This window comes from Drosophila simulans, chromosome 3L, assembly GCF_016746395.2.
Source record: "Drosophila simulans strain w501 chromosome 3L, Prin_Dsim_3.1, whole genome shotgun sequence".
In the NCBI taxonomy this organism is placed as follows: domain Eukaryota; kingdom Metazoa; phylum Arthropoda; class Insecta; order Diptera; family Drosophilidae; genus Drosophila; species Drosophila simulans.
Window position 1 is genome coordinate 17,479,786 of NC_052522.2, and position 20,979 is coordinate 17,500,764.

General features: G+C 41.1%; 3 protein-coding genes across 8 annotated transcripts; all 3 read right to left on the minus strand.

The window, feature by feature from the left end:
- Window positions 1-10,113: 10,113 nt before the first annotated feature.
- Window positions 10,114-10,575, minus strand: LOC27206215 (period clock protein). The gene has a single exon (XM_039293758.2). The coding sequence runs from the start codon at window positions 10,498-10,500 to the stop codon at window positions 10,204-10,206; it is 297 nt and encodes a 98-aa protein (XP_039149692.1). The 5' UTR covers window positions 10,501-10,575; the 3' UTR covers window positions 10,114-10,203.
- Window positions 10,576-12,677: 2,102 nt separating this feature from the next.
- LOC6738508 (phospholipid-transporting ATPase ABCA3) lies at window positions 12,678-18,359 on the minus strand. 6 transcript variants are annotated; one of them, XM_039293604.2, is made up of 12 exons: window positions 18,036-18,359; window positions 17,741-17,969; window positions 17,480-17,671; window positions 16,204-17,418; window positions 15,484-16,113; window positions 14,591-15,425; window positions 14,266-14,523; window positions 13,920-14,208; window positions 13,547-13,856; window positions 13,160-13,485; window positions 13,023-13,104; window positions 12,678-12,974 (listed from the first exon to the last, which is right to left on the minus strand). In XM_039293604.2, the coding sequence occupies exons 1-12, from the start codon at window positions 18,254-18,256 to the stop codon at window positions 12,759-12,761; spliced, it is 4,803 nt and encodes a 1,600-aa protein (XP_039149538.1). In that variant the 5' UTR covers window positions 18,257-18,359; the 3' UTR covers window positions 12,678-12,758. The 6 variants fall into 6 exon arrangements, with proteins under 6 accessions (XP_039149538.1, XP_039149536.1, XP_044778854.1 ...); XM_039293602.2 differs by having other exon boundaries at window positions 17,480-17,969; window positions 18,036-18,358; XM_044922919.1 differs by lacking the exon at window positions 18,036-18,359 and having other exon boundaries at window positions 17,480-17,682; window positions 17,741-17,867.
- A 10-nt stretch (window positions 18,360-18,369) lies between these two features.
- On the minus strand, window positions 18,370-20,966 carry LOC120284776 (nucleobindin-2-like). Its single transcript, XM_039293613.2, is given in 3 exon segments — window positions 18,370-20,040; window positions 20,043-20,127; window positions 20,556-20,966. Coding segments are annotated over 3 exon segments (1,674 nt in total). The 5' UTR covers window positions 20,799-20,966; the 3' UTR covers window positions 18,370-18,694.
- Between the last annotated feature and the right edge of the window lie 13 nt (window positions 20,967-20,979).

Here is a 20,979-nt window from a genome sequence, read left to right on the forward strand (position 1 = left end):
TTGCCGCGTATCGCACTTATCAAATTACATAGCAGACTTTTCTTCGTTTTTCGCATTTGCATTTGCCCGTATTTCGACATTGCACATTGTCAACAGCGGAAAAGTTTTACCCTGTGCCTGGCAGAAAGGAACAGCGGTAAGAACAACCATAACAGCGGTATTATTAACAAAAACAATAACTTATTACCCATTGCTTTTAGTAGTTTTTATAACTTTTACGACTTTTTAATAAAGTTGCAATGCATTTGCTTGTTGCACAAGGCAAGGTAATGGGGATTTGGGGCTTCACGAACGCTGCCAACGTCAACTTCAACTCTCAAGACAAAGTTTCAGCTCCAAGGCCTGGGGGCTGGCGGTGCTCGCCCAAGTTGTAATTCACCCACTCAACCCCCTTTAGCCAGCCACTGCCATCCCTTCGGCAAAGTGAGTTATGCAATGTCACGCATCCGCCATGTGGTCGGACTGGCTTCGTTTTAAGGCTTTAAGCTGCAGCTCGCTGACAGCCTAAGCCTCGTCTTGAATGCACGGCAAACATTATTTTGAATGCATAGTATACAATAAATAAAATAAAATAAATGTTCATTTGAATTTCATATATAATATATATTCCCATATTTACAATTATTTCGTAGTTCGGTATCGGTTGCTCTTATTTCAATTAGTATGCTATTGAACCTGAATATAAACAGCCCAATATAAAATATAGAACATTTTTAAAAGTTCCATGCATCTATAGGCCAATTCAACACGAACTTTATTCAAGTACTAAACGTACGAAGTACATATTATAATTGAAATATTCTTTTCTCAGCGCACAGCATCACGTCTTCAAAGACAAACAACAAGCGATACCAGACAGTGGAGACAGTGAAGCATGCAACACAAACAACACACACGCACCCGAATTTCTGGTGGCAAGCATGCTAATTTGGCCAACACACACTCACACACACGTGTCAATGAGAGCATCTGCCATGATAGTGTTTCGGATGGGGATCCTTATGGGATGGTGGTTCCGGGGGCTCTCCGCCCAAAGTTTCCACTGTGGCAACCAGCAGCGGCATAATGCATTTAGCCATCTTGCTGTTCCGGGTCCGGCGTAACTTCTCATTCACTTTGCCACATATTAAAATCTAACCACAAAATGTCAAACCGAAAACCAAAAGTTATGCATTCGAGTCTGTGTAAATATGTGCACGGTGCTTGTGCATGTGTGTGCGATTCCGGTGAGTGTGTGCTTGACAGGTGAAACTCAAAAGAATTGTTGCATAAACTTTGATGTTTATTAGCTTCAATGCGCTCAGTAGCTGTGGGGCATTTTGGATGTTAAACATCTTAGGGTTTCTTAGCTCCAAATGGTTAGGTTGCTTTACAAAATCTTTTCTCTAAACTTTCCTTTAATATCCAAATATTTAAGTTATTTTTAAAAATTATATTTCTTTAAAGATTCGTTTTTAATAACACATTATTTGCATATCATAAAAACCCAAACAACAGAAAGTCGAACACAAACTTCCTACCAATATTTCTAAATTATAAACAAATAGAATTAAAGAGTTTACAGCCACGCACGATTAAATGCAGTGCATGCAAATCGCATTTGTACAAATCATTGGATTTTGTTGACGCAGCTAAATGAGCAAAATGCACTCATGTTCACACCACCCTTCAAGTGTTGACAGATTAATTAAGCCAAAAATAGCAAAAATCAAATTCACAAAAAATAGCAAAAAACCACAAACAACAACATGGGAGTATTGTTTATGACAGTGACGAAGCACAAAATGCAAATATGCATTATGCAAACCTAATTGCAGTCTTTGTAGTTGTTGGCGCTACAGTTGCGTAATTGTAATTGCGTTTATTGTGTGCATGTTAGCCAATAATTAGCATTGAATTAATTTTCAAACAGCAAACCAATTAGCCGCACACCTTATCCTCGACTCTTGACCAAGGCGGCGAAGATGAGCCCACACCCTTAACCCTTACAATCCCCAGAAGTGACCGCACAACATCATAATCACCTTCGACCAACGGTTGCTGCACTATAATTTCATTGAAATTCGATTACCATCTGGGCCAATCTCTCAATCAAACACTTCACATGCTCGTTGTAATTACGTGTTTCGCGTTGCCATTTGGGCCAAATGAGCTTGAGGCTCATTTACATGGAATCCTTGACTTAAGGCGGCTTAAGGCGAATTAAATTTACATCGAAAGGAAATCGGAAGATAACCATCATCCCATCTTCAAAATATATTTTAAATAAAAATGTATTGGATGGCCACTTAAATGAATATGTATACCTTGTTAATCTGAGCTTGTAGCTTGTTTAATTGTGAACTTGATATATATGAAGATAGATAAAAAGATTTACGACCTGAGAGTCAGGCCAATGGCCTTGTTGAAATTGCAGCATAGCATGCGTTTGCGAGAGGCGTTTAAAAGAGTTCCCAAAGTGCAAACGCAGCGCCCCTAGATGCGTATTTCTCAGAACCTCACACTCACAAACATTGGGGATTTTGGTAACACAAACACAACACACTGGACATAAAGCACGACACTCACACACAGCCAGATGAGTACAATGGATTGCATTTGAAATACACAGACGACGTGCCCAGATAAATTTTACCCAGTCTCGTCCTTAGTCCCATTCCCATTACGAACCACTTTTCCTGCACAACTAAAAAAATGTTAAGTTAGAAAGGTTCATTTTAAAATGTAAAGTATGAGCAATTGTATTTGTAGGGAATATTAAAATTCTTAATTTAAAAAAATATCTTAAAATTTAAATTTGAAAATATTTTAAATGATATTAATCTTATTTATTTCTTATGTGTATGAGCATTTCGTAGCAAAAGACGACGACGCTGCAAAAGTTGCAAGACAGTCGAACTGAGAGTCGGACCTTCCATGCTGACTTTGAAACTTATGCGCCAGCCGTTAAGCTCAGCTCAATGTGTTGTTTTTCCCCGCTTTCCTCGCTTTTCCTATGTGCTTGAGCATGTGTGCGTGGAAAAGCAGCTTAAGCATGCACATTCGCATAAGGAAACCGGATGAAGAAGTTGCAGAATAACTAAGCTGCAGCAGCTCATAAGACTTTCATACATGTACATACATAAACACGAAGTGCGATAAAAGTAGCGACCAACTAATTACCAATTATTACTAAAATTATTTGTCTGCCTTTTAGTGATAATACACACCCTTTTAAGATTTTATGCATATTTATTGTTTTGTATCTCAAATTAAATTGAAAGGAGGCCAATGCTTTAATTTATTACGTTTTCCAACCAATTTTCATAAATTTAAATGTGAAATTCTACCAAAATATTTTCTCCAACGTTGGCGCACCTGAGAATACCCCAGAAAAAACTGTCAAAGTCCAGGGTACGTATAAATGCTCATAAATATTCCTTTCCATAATAATAAAAAACCAAGAATAAGAAAGGAAAGCAGAATGGCTGCTGTGGTGGTAAGCAATTTTTGAGTACCGCCTGCAAATATGCAGTTCTTTTTCTGAATGATTGCAACGTGAACGTGTGTTTTCAGGCTCCAACGACAACAGAATGGAACAAATTTTGCAGCCCCTAATATGTTATATGTACGACTTGAATAATATAACTAAAAATCGATACAAAATATATTAGATCACCAAAGCTGTATAGAAAATGAGCCCTAATTTCTGAATTTTATTAAATGAAAAAATCACTAATCGCAAAATATTTGAACTTTATTTGCCCTCATTGTGTTGCGATACAAAAATTCTCTTGGTTTCGGGCTTAAATGACCAAAACATTTTTATAACTTAATTAAACACTGATTTTCCTCCACATTTTACGGACATTTTCACAAAGCCAGCGACAACACAAAACCGAACACGTCGTCCAAAAACCCAATCTCCCACCCAAAAAATGAAGAAAAGCGAGCAAAAAATTGTTGGAGAAAATGAAGTTCTATTCGATTTGTTTTATTGTCCATCGGTTTGGTTCGGCGAATGGATTGGGTGGCTGGGCGGTTGGATGTTTGGTAGGATGGCTGGTCTGTGGTCAGCTGCCAACTGGGAGTATTAGTTATATATGCTGTGTCGGCTATTTTGGGCCACTGGCAGCGGCAACAAAGTTATTTTGCGAAACTGCCAATTGTCGGACTTACTTTTTGTCCATGCCAGTGTCGCTGCCACATGGCACATGGCAATGTTCTCGTTCTGTTTCAGTTCAGTCTATATAGTACAGCAGCCCGATTTCCGCCCGATACTGACAGGCAGCCAGCTCAATAGAAAGTTGCATTTTTTTTCACGGCTTATATCGTTGGCTGTCGAGTTATGATGGAATCCTTTCGGCTTGGGCCACTTTAATTACAGCCTCGAGGTGTCAATGGCTGAGATTAATCAGTTTAATGGCTCTCTGTGTTCTGGCATATTTCAGCGGAATAAAGTCATTAAAATGCAATTAAAAATCGCGGGTATACCGCCTGGCTTCGTCCTCACTAAAACGTGTTTGTGAATTTTCTTAGCTTAATTTAATTAATTTAGCACAAAGCAATGGCAAAGGATGTGGGCCAGGGGCTCTTGTGGCCATAATACTAACTTTGTTTGGCTTAAAGTAATTAACATACATCGCTTTCCAAAGGATGCTATTTCCCGTTGCTGGTTTTTGAATCACAGGGGTAAAAGGAAACTAATTGTGTATTGGATAAACATTTATTCTCTCAGAGGTAAATTAATTCTCTATTGCTGAATTTCAATTCAAATACCAATCTGGTAATGAATTTGTTTCGCAGTGCAGCTGCGTAAACTTCAATTAAGTGGTAAGTAGAATGAATGTTATTTACAATGTAGGACTTAGTCTTGTATAACAGTTTATTAAGATAATGTATACATAGTTAGAAACTGCAGACCTCTAATAGATAATCGAACACCAAAACCTTTCGTAACCCTTGGTAACAAAGTGTTAAACGTCAAACTTTTTGGATCTAAGTATGCCCTCCGGATATTCGAAATGCATCCGATGCTCAGCTAAAAAGATGGCTTTATCCAATATAGCACTTCATTGCCACATCCAATCTTAGCAATCCAAATCCATGACAAATGTTTCGCAAGTAACGACCTTCAAGGTGATGCGGTAACGTGGCGTATGGGTGATGGCAGAGAAAGAGTCAACTCAACCAACGGAAAGACACATAAAATATGCTGCAAACATTGTCGCGCGCACTTGCACCTGCTAAAGGAAAAAGTAACAGGTAGAAAAAGAAAGCGGACAAATGACTCGCATAACGGAAGTGACACTTTCTTTTATAGGATATTTGTGCAGGGTTAATGTCTGTCCTTACGTTCAGACTGCAAATTTACATCCAAGAAATATTTATATTCTTATTGTTTCCAAATTGAAGAATAACTAACGCTAGCTCAGAAAGCCAAAAGTTAAATACCCGTCCAGTAATTATATATTAAAATAAATATCAGTAAATATGTAATTAATAATTTATAGATTAATTTACCATGTTTTATGCATTTGCAAATGCTATCAACTTTATTATATATTAAATTGTATGAACGTGCTAAGTGCAATCAATTAAAAGCTGTTTCTTAAATGAACTAAGAACAGAAGAAGCATTGCTATCGGTGGCATCAAAATGAACCTAGAGTATACCAGCAGAAAACAAACCAATTGCACCTCAATCTAAATTAAGCCCGTCGCAGGAATACCGTCGAGAATCCAAGGTATTCTACCAATCATGCCCACAATTTCTCATGCTTCTGCGAACATCGGGGAACAGTTTGCCACATTCCCATTGAGCCGGAAATGTGCAGGAAATGCGAGTAAACACAAAAGCGATTCGAGGCGAAAGTGGACATCCACAGGACAGCAGCATCAATGGCGCTGGAGGATGTCCAAGGAGAAGCCACTGGGTCAGGTCATTCGCATTCAATAATCCCCCGCAAACAGCAACAAGGAATCACAATGCAATAACAAGGCGAGGAGTACATGGCAAAAAAAAAAGGAACGAACTATTGTTACCAACATTAAAATAGGTTGTGCAATATTTTTATACTAGATGATAATTATTATTATGGTTTGATTATACAAATATAATTTGGAAAAATTATTTAGGACAGTACAACTTACAATTTGTTCCTCCAGAGCCAAAACTTTTTACATCAATCCATGTGTATTTTGGTACAATAAAACAATTTAGTTTTATGAAATACCGAAGGACTCTTAAAATTTTTGCCAGTTTAAGAAAAAACCAAGAAACATTGGAAAAATGAAGAAAACCAGAGGAAAGCACAAGTCTCGATGGCAGCTTGACTTGCTTGATGGTATTTCCCTTCACTGACATCAATTGCTCTCCGCTGTCAATACAGAAATATTGATAAAATGTTACGGTCAGTGCCATTTTTTACTGGTTATAAAGATCTCTGTGATGCACCAAAAGAGAAGATAATATTTATTTGTAGTGCACGGCTATGGACTGCATTAAAATTGTTTATTTCACCATACAATTTTTCACAGAGTACATTTTTTTTGCTTTTTGCTAATGGGATTTAAATCTGTAAATTATGAAAGGCAAAATCATTTAAGCTAACAATACATCATGAAAGCACACTGTATTTTCCCTTTTTTGTATTCCCTTGCGTTTTTCAATGAAATCCTTATCTTTTTCATTTTCATTCAACTTTGACCCGATGATTTACATATATATGTATGCTTATGAGGGTTCAGCGAAGTCAAAAATGACAAAAACTGCAGCGGACCGTCATAAATTCGTCATGCATGCGATTTCTGATCACAATGTAACTCCGTCACTAGTCCTGCATGTAGGGTATGCACTGCGAGAAACAAGGTATTCAATTTGCTTCTATATTTCTTATTATTACAAAAATATTGAAAAGGGATCTGTGTCAGCTAAGACATTTCTTAAGCTCTTAGAATATATATATATATAATTTAATATTTAGTTACCCTGACATGTCGAGGGCATATGAATTCGTTTCTGCCTAGTCTTCGTTCAACATTTGCCAAGACCAATGTGCAGTTCAGAATCGGGGGCACAAAATAGTAATCTATTTAATAAACCACGTGATCCACTCGGGGCGAGAATGTCAGCACGGTGAAACGCCGGAGGATGAGCTATGTACCCCGGGAATACCCACCTATGAACTCTTCGCAACCAAACATCACTCCACTAAAATAAATTATTCTGGGCCCTGTGAACGCTTGAATGGATAGGTATTCACAAATATCAAATGGAGGGGCCACGGATAGACTGACAAAATACCATCAACCATTCATACACCTTTCAAATATGTTTGCCGTTGGCACAAGAATTCGTTTACATTTTTGGAGTCACAGAGGTTACTACACAGTTGTTTAAATATTTAAATTTTAAAATCGATTGCATTACTAGTTTAGTTATGAAACTAGCGAATTGATAATAGAATTTTAAACAGAGTTCCCACATGATAAGAGTTTGTAATTGAATTAAAATATTTTAATACTAGAGATTACCCAAACCCAGAACAGAGATACTTTTGAATGGTTTGGTGCTGTGCGAATGTTGATTATAGAAATCACACTAACTCAATTATACGCACTCGTAAGCACACATAGTTTGGGGTTCGGAGAGTGACAAAGGAAAGGGGCGGTGGGGTAAAAGGACACGCGTAGCCGCAGGACATGATGGCATATGTGCAACCTCCCGATGATGGGCAACGCTAAGCGGTTAACCGCAGATGGCAGTCGATTGTGCCCTGTGTAGCGAGCAAGGACCCCGAAACAGGAACTAAACCCATTTCGGGGCAGAATCCTAACATTATTTTAATGAAAATGACGCTTGATTCGGGGGGCGGCACCCCCCCAAACCATATGCCCATGATTAAGCCCATAAAACGGGTGCAACTGATGCGGTCAACTTGCGATACAATTGTGAGCGTCGGAACAAGGCTTACGAAATAATAATAATGCAAACAACGGAGGGAGGAAGTTGGAGCGGCGAAGTGTATGGATGCGGAGCTCAACCCTTTGGACGCAGCTGCTCCGAGGGCATCCAAAATGTAAACAGCAGTGCCAGGAACACAAAGTGCCCTAGGTGCAAACACGTACTGCAATTCAAATAAAGAAAACAATAATAGAAAATGGAGTCGAAGCCAGAGACATGGAAGGGAAAAAGCCAGAGAAAAACGCAAACATCTACCAGCGCAGAGGACTTACAAATGGACCCATGTGGCTAACACAAAATACACTTCTCAAAAAGTACAATCACAAATATTTGTAATACACATATTATAACACTAGGTTATGTAACTAGCAGATATGTATTATGCCACTTGTTGAACATAAAAACAATTACTTATCTTGAATAAGAGATACAAATGATTAAAAGCAAGCAAGTTTGCTCTATGATTTCCGTGCAGAGCAAATGTTAAATTTTGAAAAAATATTCTTCATTACAGAGATTTAGATTTAAATCCGAAGGCAATAGGTTTTTTACATATATGTACCCTTCCGCCAATTAGAGTATTTGTGGTGTCTGCTTCACTTTCTTGGAAAGCCGTAGTGAAACGTTTGCTTTTCGCTGTTGGCTCTCAGGATAACCTTTTTCCTTCCGACCTTCCCGATTTTTTGTCCTCCCATCAACCTGCCATTCCCATCAGTAAACCGTTCTCACGTTGCACACTTTATTGTGCTTTTCAATTGTTTTTCTTGCTGTTTTTGCTCCTGCGAGTGCACTTTTCAATATTGATGATGGGGCGCCACAAAAGATATATGTGTGTAACTATATTTAACGCTTCATTGATTAAGAGCCAATCGAAAATTGAATGCATTTGCTTAATCAATGAATTGAAATAAACGTGAAGCCAGCAACAAAGAATGGGCTGGCTGTTTGTGAAATGCGCTGACAACCGACCAGTAAAAATATTTGTTAAAAAAAAAACAACTTAAATCTTAAATTTGATTAAAATTTGTATAAGAAGGATTTTGACTCCAATAAGTACATATATTTAAAAAGTATAAAGATTTTAAATGTCGTACATTTTTTTAGTAAAGAATACTTTTAGCGATGTCAAGTTGTAGTACCAAGTTGGTTAAGAGATGGATAAAATGGTATTGTTTCATATAATGTTCTGGGCTGCCCATGCAAAACTGCCCCCACATGGCCGAAGAATTTTTGGGAACAAGAATTTAACTCAACCGAATTGTTCTGGCAGGAGGATGCCAACACTTGAAACTCTTCCCGACTACGTGGGTTTTCGATTATGGCTAGTTGTTAGCCCTGGAGGAGACTAAGCTACAGCCAACATGTTATCCTCGGCAGGAGTATGAAAAGCCACCAAAGCGACTGACAGAATCGATTTGAGAGAGGGCACCTTTGTAAATCAAATTGCCAAGGCCTTCCGCTGGAGCTAAAACTCGAAAATTCTGGAATGACTGTGTACCCATGTTGCCTTCGTAATGGGTCATCGTCAAGCGAAAGTCGACGCGCCTTGTGAATATTCCCAGTCCTTTTGGGTTAGGGTCTCATGGTTTTAGGTTAGGGTTAGGTATTCATGCCTGGTCAAACGTGCGGCGGAAGCGCTACTTGACCATGTAGTGCAACTCATCATCGGCTTGCTCTGTGCACCGCATCTGCTCTGAAAAAGCATAAAAAAAGGATTACATTCGACTTTACCTCTTTCTGTTTGATAGATTAGATGTTCAAACTTTCTGAAGACATCAAGAATCCCAACAATAGCTTTATTCCGTCTTCTATAGACAATTTCTTGATCGCACTTCTTAATTTTGCAAGATTACATATAATAAAAAGGCCAAAAAGGGCGCCTTACCACATTAACCAATTGAGGATTTTCCCTTTAAGATACTTTTCCAAAGAACAAAACTAGATACATTGAATTAATTTGGGTGTTAAATAAGATGTTAGTTAATAAAGTACTCCAAGGTTTTTTAAATTTCGAATACATTTTTTTAATATTGGCAAAGTATATATGTATATATGGTGTGGTTTACTTTTATAGACTTATTTCATTACTTTTTATAGCTTTCGGCCAAAAATGCAAAGTTAATATTATATTTCTTTGTCCCTCCTTTAGTGATGGGACAATTCTTTGTATTTTTTTTTCGAAGAAACTTTATTTCGAAAAAGCGTGACTTTACATATCTGCAGAATATGAAAAATAAAGTAAAGTAAACTTTTTAGCGACTAGCCCCGTCGGCGTCTTCGCTCGGCCTCTGCGCGCCTGTGTCGGAGTCTCCTGAGGATGCGACGCCTGCGTCGATGTATCCTTCTGTGGTGCACGGGCGCTTCTGTGGTCGTGGTAGAGGTGGTTGTCGGAGCAACAGTTGTCGATGTGGCTGTGCCGGTGCCGGTGCCGGTGCCGGTGCCAGTACCAGTTCCAGTTCCAGTTGCGGTTCCTGTGTCGTCCGACGAGGCGCAATCAATAAAGGACATGCAGCTAAAGGCAATCACTGCCAAAGTCAAAGGAAGAAGTAGCCTCATCTTGAAAGACGTTAGACGTGTGAAACGTTAAGATTTGTGTGCCATTTAAAGGTGTTGTGAGGCAATTTATAGCCCTGCTGGTATAAATACTCTGGCTTTTTGCGTCGACGGTATGGAAAACTACAAGAATTGTTATTCGAACGCAAAATGTGTAAAAATAACGATTGATGTTTACTTCTTTAGTTGAAGAAAACTGTTCTGTTAAATTAAGCAAATAGTTTTCAGACTGTTTGTCTGGTACAAATTAAAGCAAATATGTACTTTTATACACGCTTTATAGAATTCAAGTCTAGTTTGGTACTTCTTTACCTTAATACTAAATCAAATCTTTGGATTATTAACATCTCAACTAAAGTTGCCAACAAAAGTTCGAACCTAATATATCAGTATGTAACAATAGTGACCTGAGCGGAAATACAGTATACACTGTGTTCAAAAAAATAGCAGTGCTTGGGACCTGCGAGTTTAAGTTAAAAAATTCCTATGATTTACAATTTTAATGGTCAAATTTTTTTATAGTATCGTTAGGTATTTAATTTCAAACAATTTAGCAAATGTTTCACTTTTATTTCTTCAATAGTTTCGAAAATATAGATTAAAACAACATAATAGGCAGAAATTCAGGTGTTCACTAAAATAGCAGAGCTATGAAAAAATAGTAAAAAAAATCAACTTGACTTAGAACGTACTTAGTTTTTCTTTTTAATATGTTAATTAGGGCCTAATACTTGGTTGGATAGCCTTTTGTTGCCAGCACAGCCTTACACCCACGCGACATGAAGTCCACCAGGTCCTGGCAACGCTTAGGGGGTATTTTTGACCATGTATCCTGCACAACTTGCCAAATCTGAGCCTTAGACGTCGGGGAGTTTTTCGACACATATTGTTTAATGTCCCCCCACAGGTTTTCAATCGGGTTTAAATCGGAAGATGATGCTGGCCACGACATTACATCTATTCTATTTTGGGTGAACCTATTCTTAGCCGATTTGCTTCTGCGTTTCGTATCATTATCCTGTTGGAATGTCTATTTTAAGGGCATATTATATTCAGAATATGACAGTAAGACATCACTAAGTATATTTGCATATGCGTTTTGGTCTATAATACCATAAATCATATGGTATGAACTCATACCATTGTAGAAAAAACAAGCCCATACCAGGATTTTAGGTCCACCATGATTGAAAGTCATCTGTGGGTGTTTTGGGTGGTACTCCGTGTTTGGAGGTCATCAGATATACTATAGTGAACCAGTTCTACCAAATAGCACTATTTTTGACCCATCAATCCAAAGGATATTATGCCATTTGGAGACTGGCCAGATTAGGTAGGTTTTAGGGAAGCTTAACCTTGGCTTAATATGCCTAGGGCTAAGTAGAGGATCCTTTTGTGGACTCCTCTCACATAAATTTTGATTCAGTAGTCATCTCTGAATAGTAACGTCGCTTATTCCCAAGTTCAGCTCAGACTTTATGTCCCCAAAGGATACAAAAGGATAGACTTTGCTGTAACGAACTATGCGCCGATCCTCTATATCTGTGGTTTTACGTATGGCACCACGGTTTTCGGGCTTCCATTCAAATTTAATGGCATTGGATACCATTTTGGCAGATTATTCAAGGGTTTTTTGAATGTCCTTATATGTTTTTCCTTCTTAAAGCTTAAAAATTAACATTCTTTTCTCCTGGGAGCAGTAGTGTCCTCTACCCACTAAAATAAAATTTTTTTTAATTTATTGCCCTTTAAAATATACGAATTAACTTAACCAAACTCACTTTTTAGAAAATATTGATCATTTCGAGACTTTACGATGGACAAAACCAGAGACTATTCTGCTATTCTTATGAACAGCCTAAAAGTGGTGAATTTGCTCAAGAATGTAAATAAAAAAAGGATAACATGAAAAACTGACCGGATTTTCTTTTTTCTATATCTATACATTCCATTTTACAAAAATAAGTGGAATAAAAAGTGGATTCCAAAAAGGGACATGGAGAAATACATTTGTGTTTCTTAGTTTCCATCGCACTGCTATTTTTTTGAACACAGCGTATATACTCTATATTTAACAACCTCGTTTTTATGACCATGCGCAAATAAAGTAAAAAAAAAAAAAAAAACTAAAAAGCTATACAGTTCCAGTTTTTCTGAAAACCACTTTCATGTTTCAAGGCTTTTTTCTCTTTCATTGCATGCATTTTTTTAATTAAATAAAACATATAACAAATTATATTTTTCAAATTTTGCAAATCTTATCAGTGGCTCTCTCTCTCTCTCTTTTTCCTTTTCTCCTCTGCGATCTCCTCAAATGTATCTTCCAAGGATGGCTGTGATAGGGAATAGTCGTCCAGCTGCCAGGAACTGCGATGGCCCTCGACAAATTCAAAAATCCCCGACCAAGTAGTGTCTACTTCGGAAATTTGAAATGTTAACCTGCCACTGAACTCGTACTTCTCTCTAAGGAAAATAATCTATGAGAATCGCGTGTAAAAATGATGATATTCTTATATTCTTTGCACTTTTTTGGACATGTACTTTAGTTCTGCGTTGGGAAAGGCCACATTGATGTCATCCTCAATCTTTGTCAGCATTGCCACCATTCTGAAAGGGGTAATACAGGCTAAAATACGCCGATCAAGTCCTAAATATAACTTACTTATCTTGCTGTACATTTACAACCAACTTGAGCATCATTCCCTTGGCTATTTTGTTTTTAACGTGCTGATTCGATCCCATGGCGTATATGCTGCCATCCACCAGGATAACGCATTTCGAGCAAAGGGCGTTTATCTCGTCCATATTGTGGGAGGTGAGCAGGACGGCCTTTCCCTGTTGGGCCATCTCGTTGATAATGGTCCAAACGTGACGTCGCGATGCGGGATCAACTCCTGCACTGGGCTCGTCCAAGCAAATAAGTGATTTTGCCCCACAGGCAACTGCAGCATTGATTTTCCGCTTCGTTCCTCCACTGTAGTAAATAATCTGAGGTGGCCATAAACACGTTGATCTATACTATTGTTAACCAAGTTGCTAGTTCACATACCTTTTTATCCAAGTGTCTCCTGAAACCGAAGTGATCGGCCAGTTCTTCACATCGCTTATTCAAGTTTTTCCTTGGATAGCCCCATAACTGAAGGAAGACTTTTAGCAACTGGCGGCCAGTGAGAAACTCGAAAAAGGCGTCATATTGAGGGCAGTAGCCGAGTTCCTTCATCGCCCTATTCCGTTTCATCCTCATGCTGTGGCCTGAGATATATATGTTTCCTTTGTCGATCGAATGCTCGCCAACAATCATTTTGAACGTGCTGGTTTTTCCAGCTCCATTGGGCCCGAGAAGTCCCACGCAATGACTCCTGTTTCAGTTTTTAAGGCCAAGAGCATGACATTGTAATCTATACTCGAATAAGTATACTCACGGTTTCAGAGCAAAGGATATGTTTTTGACGGCTAGGGGACCGCAGCCATACTTCTTTGAAACCCCATCGACGACCAATGCCCGAGATCCTATTTGATCAGCATTCATAGCTCTTATTTTCTCAGCCTCCCTGGACACTTTGGGATCCTCAATTGAGCCACTTGAGCTGTATGTACAACACTCTTTACATCTGTACCAAATACAGCTGCCGTACTCAAAAAACATTATCAACAGAAAGAATGTGATGGCAGCCGCAAGCATGACCAGCATCTCAGGCCAGGTCATGGGATCTGTTATAAATAATTTAAATTATCGTGTAAAGTAATACTAAGTTATTCTAGACTCACTTTCGCACACACATCTTGGTGTTAAGAAGGATAAGGGGTTGATGCACAACATTTTATCAGAAGTTGGATCATCAGACGTTGGCCTTTTGGTTTCCGGAATGTAGGACCCGCAACGACTCTTGTAGTTAAAGCATTTTTGTAGGCACTGATAGCCAGATACCACTGGAAGCATGTTGGCAACAAATATAGCTATATATACCAATTTATAATCCAGCGCCGCTGCTCCAAGAATCATTAAAGTGAACGATACCATAAGAGCTAAAAGGAGGTTAGAGGTTTGAATTAAGAATGGAATAATTGAATTGAGGGCGTAGACATCTCATACCAGATAGCAGGGTCAAGGACACGGCTAGAAATGAGGCCGAAAGCATCAATATCATGAAGTAGGTAAATATCAGACCCGCTAATCCGGTGAAGAAGAGCACGAACAGCAGAAGGTACCAGGGCGCATATGTGTACAGGGGAAGCAGCAGGGCCAGCACCAATATAAAATAGACCATCATGTCGAAGGCGAGGTGACTCAGCCAGTAGGTGATCATCTCCAGCCCGGATACCTCCTGCTGCATCTTCATGTGCGAGACCCTCTCTTGGATTACGCCATTCGAGAATATAATCAGGACGATGCACACATAGATTATGGTGAATAGGGTCAGATGTGTCGTATCAACAGTTACCAAGTTGTTATTATTTCTCGGCGTAAATGGAAAGCTGGTAACCTCTATGCTGATTTCCGGTCCAATGAGCTCCTGGGCGAAGACATTATAGACAAGATTAAGAATCATCGGCGCCGCATGAACGTAGTGTCTGGGTCCGACCCAACCGATCAGACCCGGCCGATCAGCAGTGTCCATAGCCATTGACACAAAGTTAATCTCACGCCTGCCCTCTCTCGACTTCCATTTCTCATCCACGTAGTCCTTAATTTGTTCCGATACGACTATTAACTGAAACCTTCCCTTGACCAATGACTCGATAGAGTCTATACGACGTTCTTCCATATATGACTTGTTTTCCGGCACTGAAAGCAAAATTGTGGACTTATCTACCCCGTAATCGATGACGTTGAACGTGCGCCTGCCCGAACGATGAGTATTCGTGGACATCATAAGCGTCGTTAGATAGTAAACAATGGGAATCAACAGCAAAATCAGGAAGTAAGCCTTTTCACAAAATTTAAGATACATTAAAGTCACAATTCATATTATATGGTCATATTACCTTGTTGTCATACAGACCCATAATCTTCTTGGTCATCATTGCTCTCCATTGCTTTGCACAGCTGCGCACATTTCCATGCTGACCCTCGCCTTCCTCATCATTCTCATGGTCATCATCTCGTTTCTCAGCACCTCCCGAGTGGCGAGTATTGAGGTCCTCCGCCCCAAAGCTCATGAAAATCTCTTCCAGACTCGCTGAGCTTAAACTGAATCCCCGAACACCTAAAGTGTTCATTTGGCTCTCCAAGTCACGAAAGAGCGAGGAAAAGGAATGTGACTTGCTAAGTGGCAGCTTGTAGCAGACATCTCTGCCCTTGATACTGAACGGTTCGATTCTACCCACATGGCGAGATATCAGGGAAGTTAGCATGTCCAGGTCACATCGCTTCCTTGCTTCGCAGGTCAGAAAGCAGCTGGCATCCACCTTTTTCTTGAGAAATGGCAGCGATCCAATGCATCGCAATTGCCCATCGCTCATGATGACCACCCGATCGCTCAGGACTTCTCCGTCATCCAACTGGTGCGTGGTCAGAAGTACGGTGCAGCCCTCCTTCGCCTCCAGTATTAGTCTCCACAGCTCCCGCCGGGCGCTGGGATCCAATCCGCTACTGGGTTCGTCGCAGATGAGAACCTACTGGACGAGTAAGAAATCTAAGATATTTATGAACCTTTTTGGACAAAAGAAGTGTTAAACTAGCAATGAATCAAATGAGTACATCACCTTGACTCCCCCACAAAGAGCACAGGCGACACTTAGACGCCGCTGGGTACCACCGGAGAGATTTCGAGCAGCCAATCTCTTCTTCTCCTGCAGATTAAGCTTCTTCAGGTAATTTTGCACCTCCGCCTTAACCTCCGCGCCCCGGACTCCTCGAAGGCGGCTAAAGAGCTTAATGTGACTAACCGAGCTAAGGTGCTTAAAGAGGACATTCTGCTGCGGGCACAGGCCAATGCATCTCTGGGCCTGTCTTCGTTCCTGCCGGATGTCAAAGCCATTTATCAGAGCCGTCCCCGAAGTGGGCGAAATGAATCCAGCCAGCATACTGATCAGTGTGGTCTTGCCCGCTCCATTGTGTCCCATTAGCACCGTGACCTGTCCCTCGAACATGTCGAAGCTAACGTTCTTCACGACCTCCATCTTGCCGAATGTCTTGCAGAGACCTCTGATCTGAACGCCGGCGATCTTGTCCACGGGATCTGGTTCGATTAATTGAAGGTCGGGACGTTCCTCATCTGGTGCCGCCCTATATATGCCGAAAAGTCTGTTAAAGAGCCGGCTATAGGGCACGAGACTTTCTGTGGAGCAGCAGTGGGTGCAGGGGAAGTGCCAGGGTCGAGAATCCCCGTAAGGACCGGGCCGGATTTGCTCGAGGTACAGGCATAGAAGAAGGGAAAGAAAGCTGACCAATATCATGACCAGAAGGATATAGCCAGCGCTCAGCGAGCTTCCCGGCCATGAGGTTTCGAATAGATTACCCCACTGTAGACCTTCACCGTAGTCCTCCCACGTGCAAATGCTGTTGGCCAACATTTTCAGTCCAGAAAACAAGAAAAAGCTAAGGAAAACGTTCAATCCTGCCGAACATCCATCGGAATACAAGACCAAAAAGGGAATTTGGGTGGCAAACAAGACTAGGAAAGTAACCAGCGAGATGCGATTTGTTCTAGAGATTAGACTGCTCACCAAGAAGCTAAAGCAGATCGCGCAGTGACTGAGCACTAGCAGAACGAACAGTGCCATCGACCAGTGGGTGAAGGGCATAAAGGATATCTCAGAATTTGGTGGAACGAGTTTCCAGAACAACGTAATTATCGATGATCCGATCAAGAAAATTATGAAGGTCTCGATGTACCACGCCGCCCACTGCAGACAGGAGCCCACACCCATCAGGTTTAGTGTCACCTTAAGCTGGAGCTCCTTTTCCTCGACGATCGACTGCAACATAGAGTATGAGAATCATTAGATAATATAACCTTCACGGCTATAATTTCGTTACCGTTGTCAATCTGATAACCACAAAAGCGAAAATGATGAAAATAATCAGCTCGGCCACAGCTCGTAAATGTCCTGAGTGGGAGTTCATAAAAATGGGCGGGGAAGGAAGGTCCTTGATTGGTGGAAACTTGATATCCCCCTGGGTCTTATTGAATTCCTTACACTTGTGCTTGATATGGACCTGGCTCAATGCCTGCTGTACGGCTAAGAAGCCGGTTTTATAAAACTTATACGATCCGACTGCTTGGTACATAATATTCACCTTTATATTAGGTATCGCGGCAGAATGAAGGGTGAAAGACAGTTTATCAGGCCATTCCGTCCAGGGGTCGGAAAATTCGATACCAATCACAAAACTTTCTTGTTGTGAAAAACTAACCAGCGCTTCATTAAGTTTGTGCGAGCTTTCAAATCCTGTGGTTTTTTTTACGTTTAGCTCTGCCACAATCGACTCGATCAACTTCGTTTGCGGAGCGAAGTAAATATATGAACTTTAAGGATAGTAACATAAAGTTATATCTCTAGAAATAGGGGAAGTACCAGCATATAGGACTTACGGTAAATTATAAAGAAACGCCGCAGTGGGTATCGGATCCGGAATTTTTGGTTTGGTTCTCAAGACCGATATAAGCCTAAAGCACATACAAAGTAAAGGCAGGAGGGCAAAGAAAATGAAAAGGGTGATCACGTAACATTTGCGGCCTTTGAGCATTAAGAAATTTTTCCACAACAGCAACAACAACTTCATAATCCAGCTTGGAGCTTTGTGGTCAGCCATAATGCCTTTTTAAAATCGCCTTTACACAAAAAATTTGTATGTGTAGAAAATATTTTGTCACTTAACTGTGGGCAACTTTGTTTAATTTTTGACTCAATAGAAACCCAGCACTGTTTCGTTTCATTTCATTTATTTTGTTTTTGATGTTCAGGTATAAACTCATATGTACACAAAATTCGTTAGAGAAATGCATCACGCAAAAGCAGAGCTACTGGAATAGCGAAAAAAAGAGTATAAAAAGAATGAAGTATAAACTGTAAAAGACAATGCGTTAGCCGTTGCGACAATCAGTTACTTCATCGTAAATTTGCTACATAACTATAGTGAGATATTGACTTTAGTGAGCTATTTCAGTCCAATCACATTGTGTTCTCGTTAACAGAAGTGTGTAATGCTTTGCTTACATGACCCAAAAGAAATGCGTTAGCAAGGGAATGCTTAGTGTTGCTGATTTAATGATTCTTGATGCTGTTTCTGTTGCTGCTGCACTGGCACCTGTTGATTCTGAACGGGCGGAGGACTCTGATTGTGGACTTGTTGTGCTACGGGTTGCTGTTGGGCAGTTTGCTGCTGCTGCTGCTGCTGCTGCACAGTTTGCTGCTGCTGCTGAACTGGTTGCTGCTGCTGTTGCACAGGCTGCTGCTGCTGTTGCACAGGCTGCTGATGCTGTTGCACAGGTTGTTGCTGCTGTTGCACCGGCTGTTGCTGCTGCTGCACTGGCTGTTGCTGCTGATAGACAGGCTGCTGTTGCTGATAAACAGGCTGATTTTGGTACACCGGTTGTTGTTGCTGCGGGATCTGTCCAGCGTGCTGGTAAACCTGGTTGGGTTGCAGCTGCACAGGCTCCTGTCCGTTTCCGTACTGCTGCTGTTGGTATTGCTGGGCATATTGCTGTTGCTGCTGTGCATATTGCTGTTGCTGCTGGGCGTGTACTTGGTCAGGATGCTGGTAGTGCAGTTGGGCGCCCTGTGGTGCCTGTTGGTAGGCCACGCCTCCTGGTGGTGGAGCAGCATAGTATCCCTGTGGCATATTCGGGTGCGGCGGCAACTGGCCCTGAGCAATCAAGCGCTGCACTTCCTCCTGCCGCCGGCGTTCGTACTCCAGATACTCCTCGTGTGTATACTGCTGCTGTCGGTCGATGGTCTCCCATTCAGGGTCCTTTTGGAATTCTTCCTTGTTGGTCTGCACCATGAACTCGTCGATGCTGATCAGTCCGTCGTGGTTCATGTCCGTCTCCTGAAAGTAGTGCTCGCGCATACGCTCCATTTCCTCTGCTCGCTCCCTCATATCGTCCTCGGGCAGATCACTCTGATAGACCTTGTCCAGTTCCTTGACAAACAGAGCTTTGACCTCAGCCTCGTCCCAGTAGCCGTTGCTGTCGACGTCGTGGATGGAGAAGAAGGTCTTCGGATCAAAGTCGTTCTTGTCCATGTGGTCCTGCTTCTCCCACACATCCTCTAGTTGGGCCTTGTTGCCGGGGTGGTGCAGCTTCTCATGGTTTTTATGCTTTTCTTCCTTCTCCTTGACCTCGGCCTCAAACTTCTTCCGCGACTCCTCATCCATCTCCTTTTTCTGCGCCTCCCGCTCAAACTCTTTCTGCATTTCGTACTCCTTGAACTCGCCACGTCGCTTGCGGTCCGCCTCGGCCAGATCGTCGGAGGTCTTCTGAATTAGCTTTCGCAGATCTTCGATCTCGAAGGTATGCTCATTATCGTGGTCCAGATGCTGAGACACCTTCAGGTGCTTCCGGTCAATGTCGTTGGACAGCTCGTATGCTTGATTCGACGCTCCACTTCGCGGCGCTTGATCTCGTCCAGCTTGGTCCGTACATGGTGGTTCACGTAGTCCAGCTCCTGTGCGATCTTGCCACTCTGAGAATTAAAATTGAGCACATTAATTATTAAGCAACTGCTTGTGTAATATGCAGTAAACAAAAAGAGATTTAGGACTATATAATTACAAACGAAAAAACGCATCTCTATGACATGTAAATTAGAAAATATATTAAAGCGAAGTCTGTGTGTATTCCTGATCTTTATAATTTCCATTTAAATATAAGTGTATACTTTACTGCAACGAATACATTTTAAAGAAAGCTCCAGAATATTAACAGAATTAATTAATCTAGAAAACACTAGAAAAAGCTTTGTGACTTTTTGTAAACGTATCTTGGTAAGATGATTCTGCTACTGCTAATGGGTGTATTACTGCAAAGGTAATGCACATTTAGCAACAATTGACTACAGCTGCGTTTCGAGATGTGGAAAACACAGTTCAGGGAAATCCCCATCCTACTCACCCGAATGTCGGCCTCGGGCGCCTTGTCCAGCTTCTTACGGAACTCGGGGTCCGCCTCAAGGGCCTCGACCACCTCCCGCAGGTAGCGCTCGTACTCCAGGGCCGTTTCCACGTCGGCGGTGGCCGGAGTGGAGGACTCCGCTGCCTCCTTGTGATCCTTCTTATTCTGCGTCACGGGCAGGGCGGCAATCGAGGCGGAAATCGCAATCAGTGCCAATCCCAGCAAGGCCACGTTCTGCGCCATGGCTGCGAGTGTGTGTTTCTGTCGTGTACTTCCCACTTGTGCCCAATGCAGGCCAACAACTGTGCAAATATCTTCACAAAAAACAATTATTCTCAAAAATATTCTGACGTGTCGAAATCGCGCGAGACCGTACTGAACTAGCCACAAAATACATGCGAGTCCACGCAAAAAACACCCAAAC

Excerpts from the sequence above, each read along its gene's own strand:
- LOC27206215 (XM_039293758.2), bottom strand. The coding sequence starts at position 10,500 with ATGAGGCTACTTCTTCCTTTGACTTTGGCAGTGATTGCCTTTAGCTGC.
- LOC6738508 (XM_039293602.2), bottom strand. The coding sequence starts at position 18,256 with ATGGCTGACCACAAAGCTCCAAGCTGGATTATGAAGTTGTTGTTGCTG. Across the intron at positions 17,970-18,035 it reads GCGTTTCTTTATAATTTACC|TTCATATATTTACTTCGCTC; the intron begins GTAAGTCCTATA and ends CTATCCTTAAAG. Across the intron at positions 13,857-13,919 it reads ATATCCTTTGCTCTGAAACC|GAGTCATTGCGTGGGACTTC; the intron begins GTGAGTATACTT and ends AAACTGAAACAG.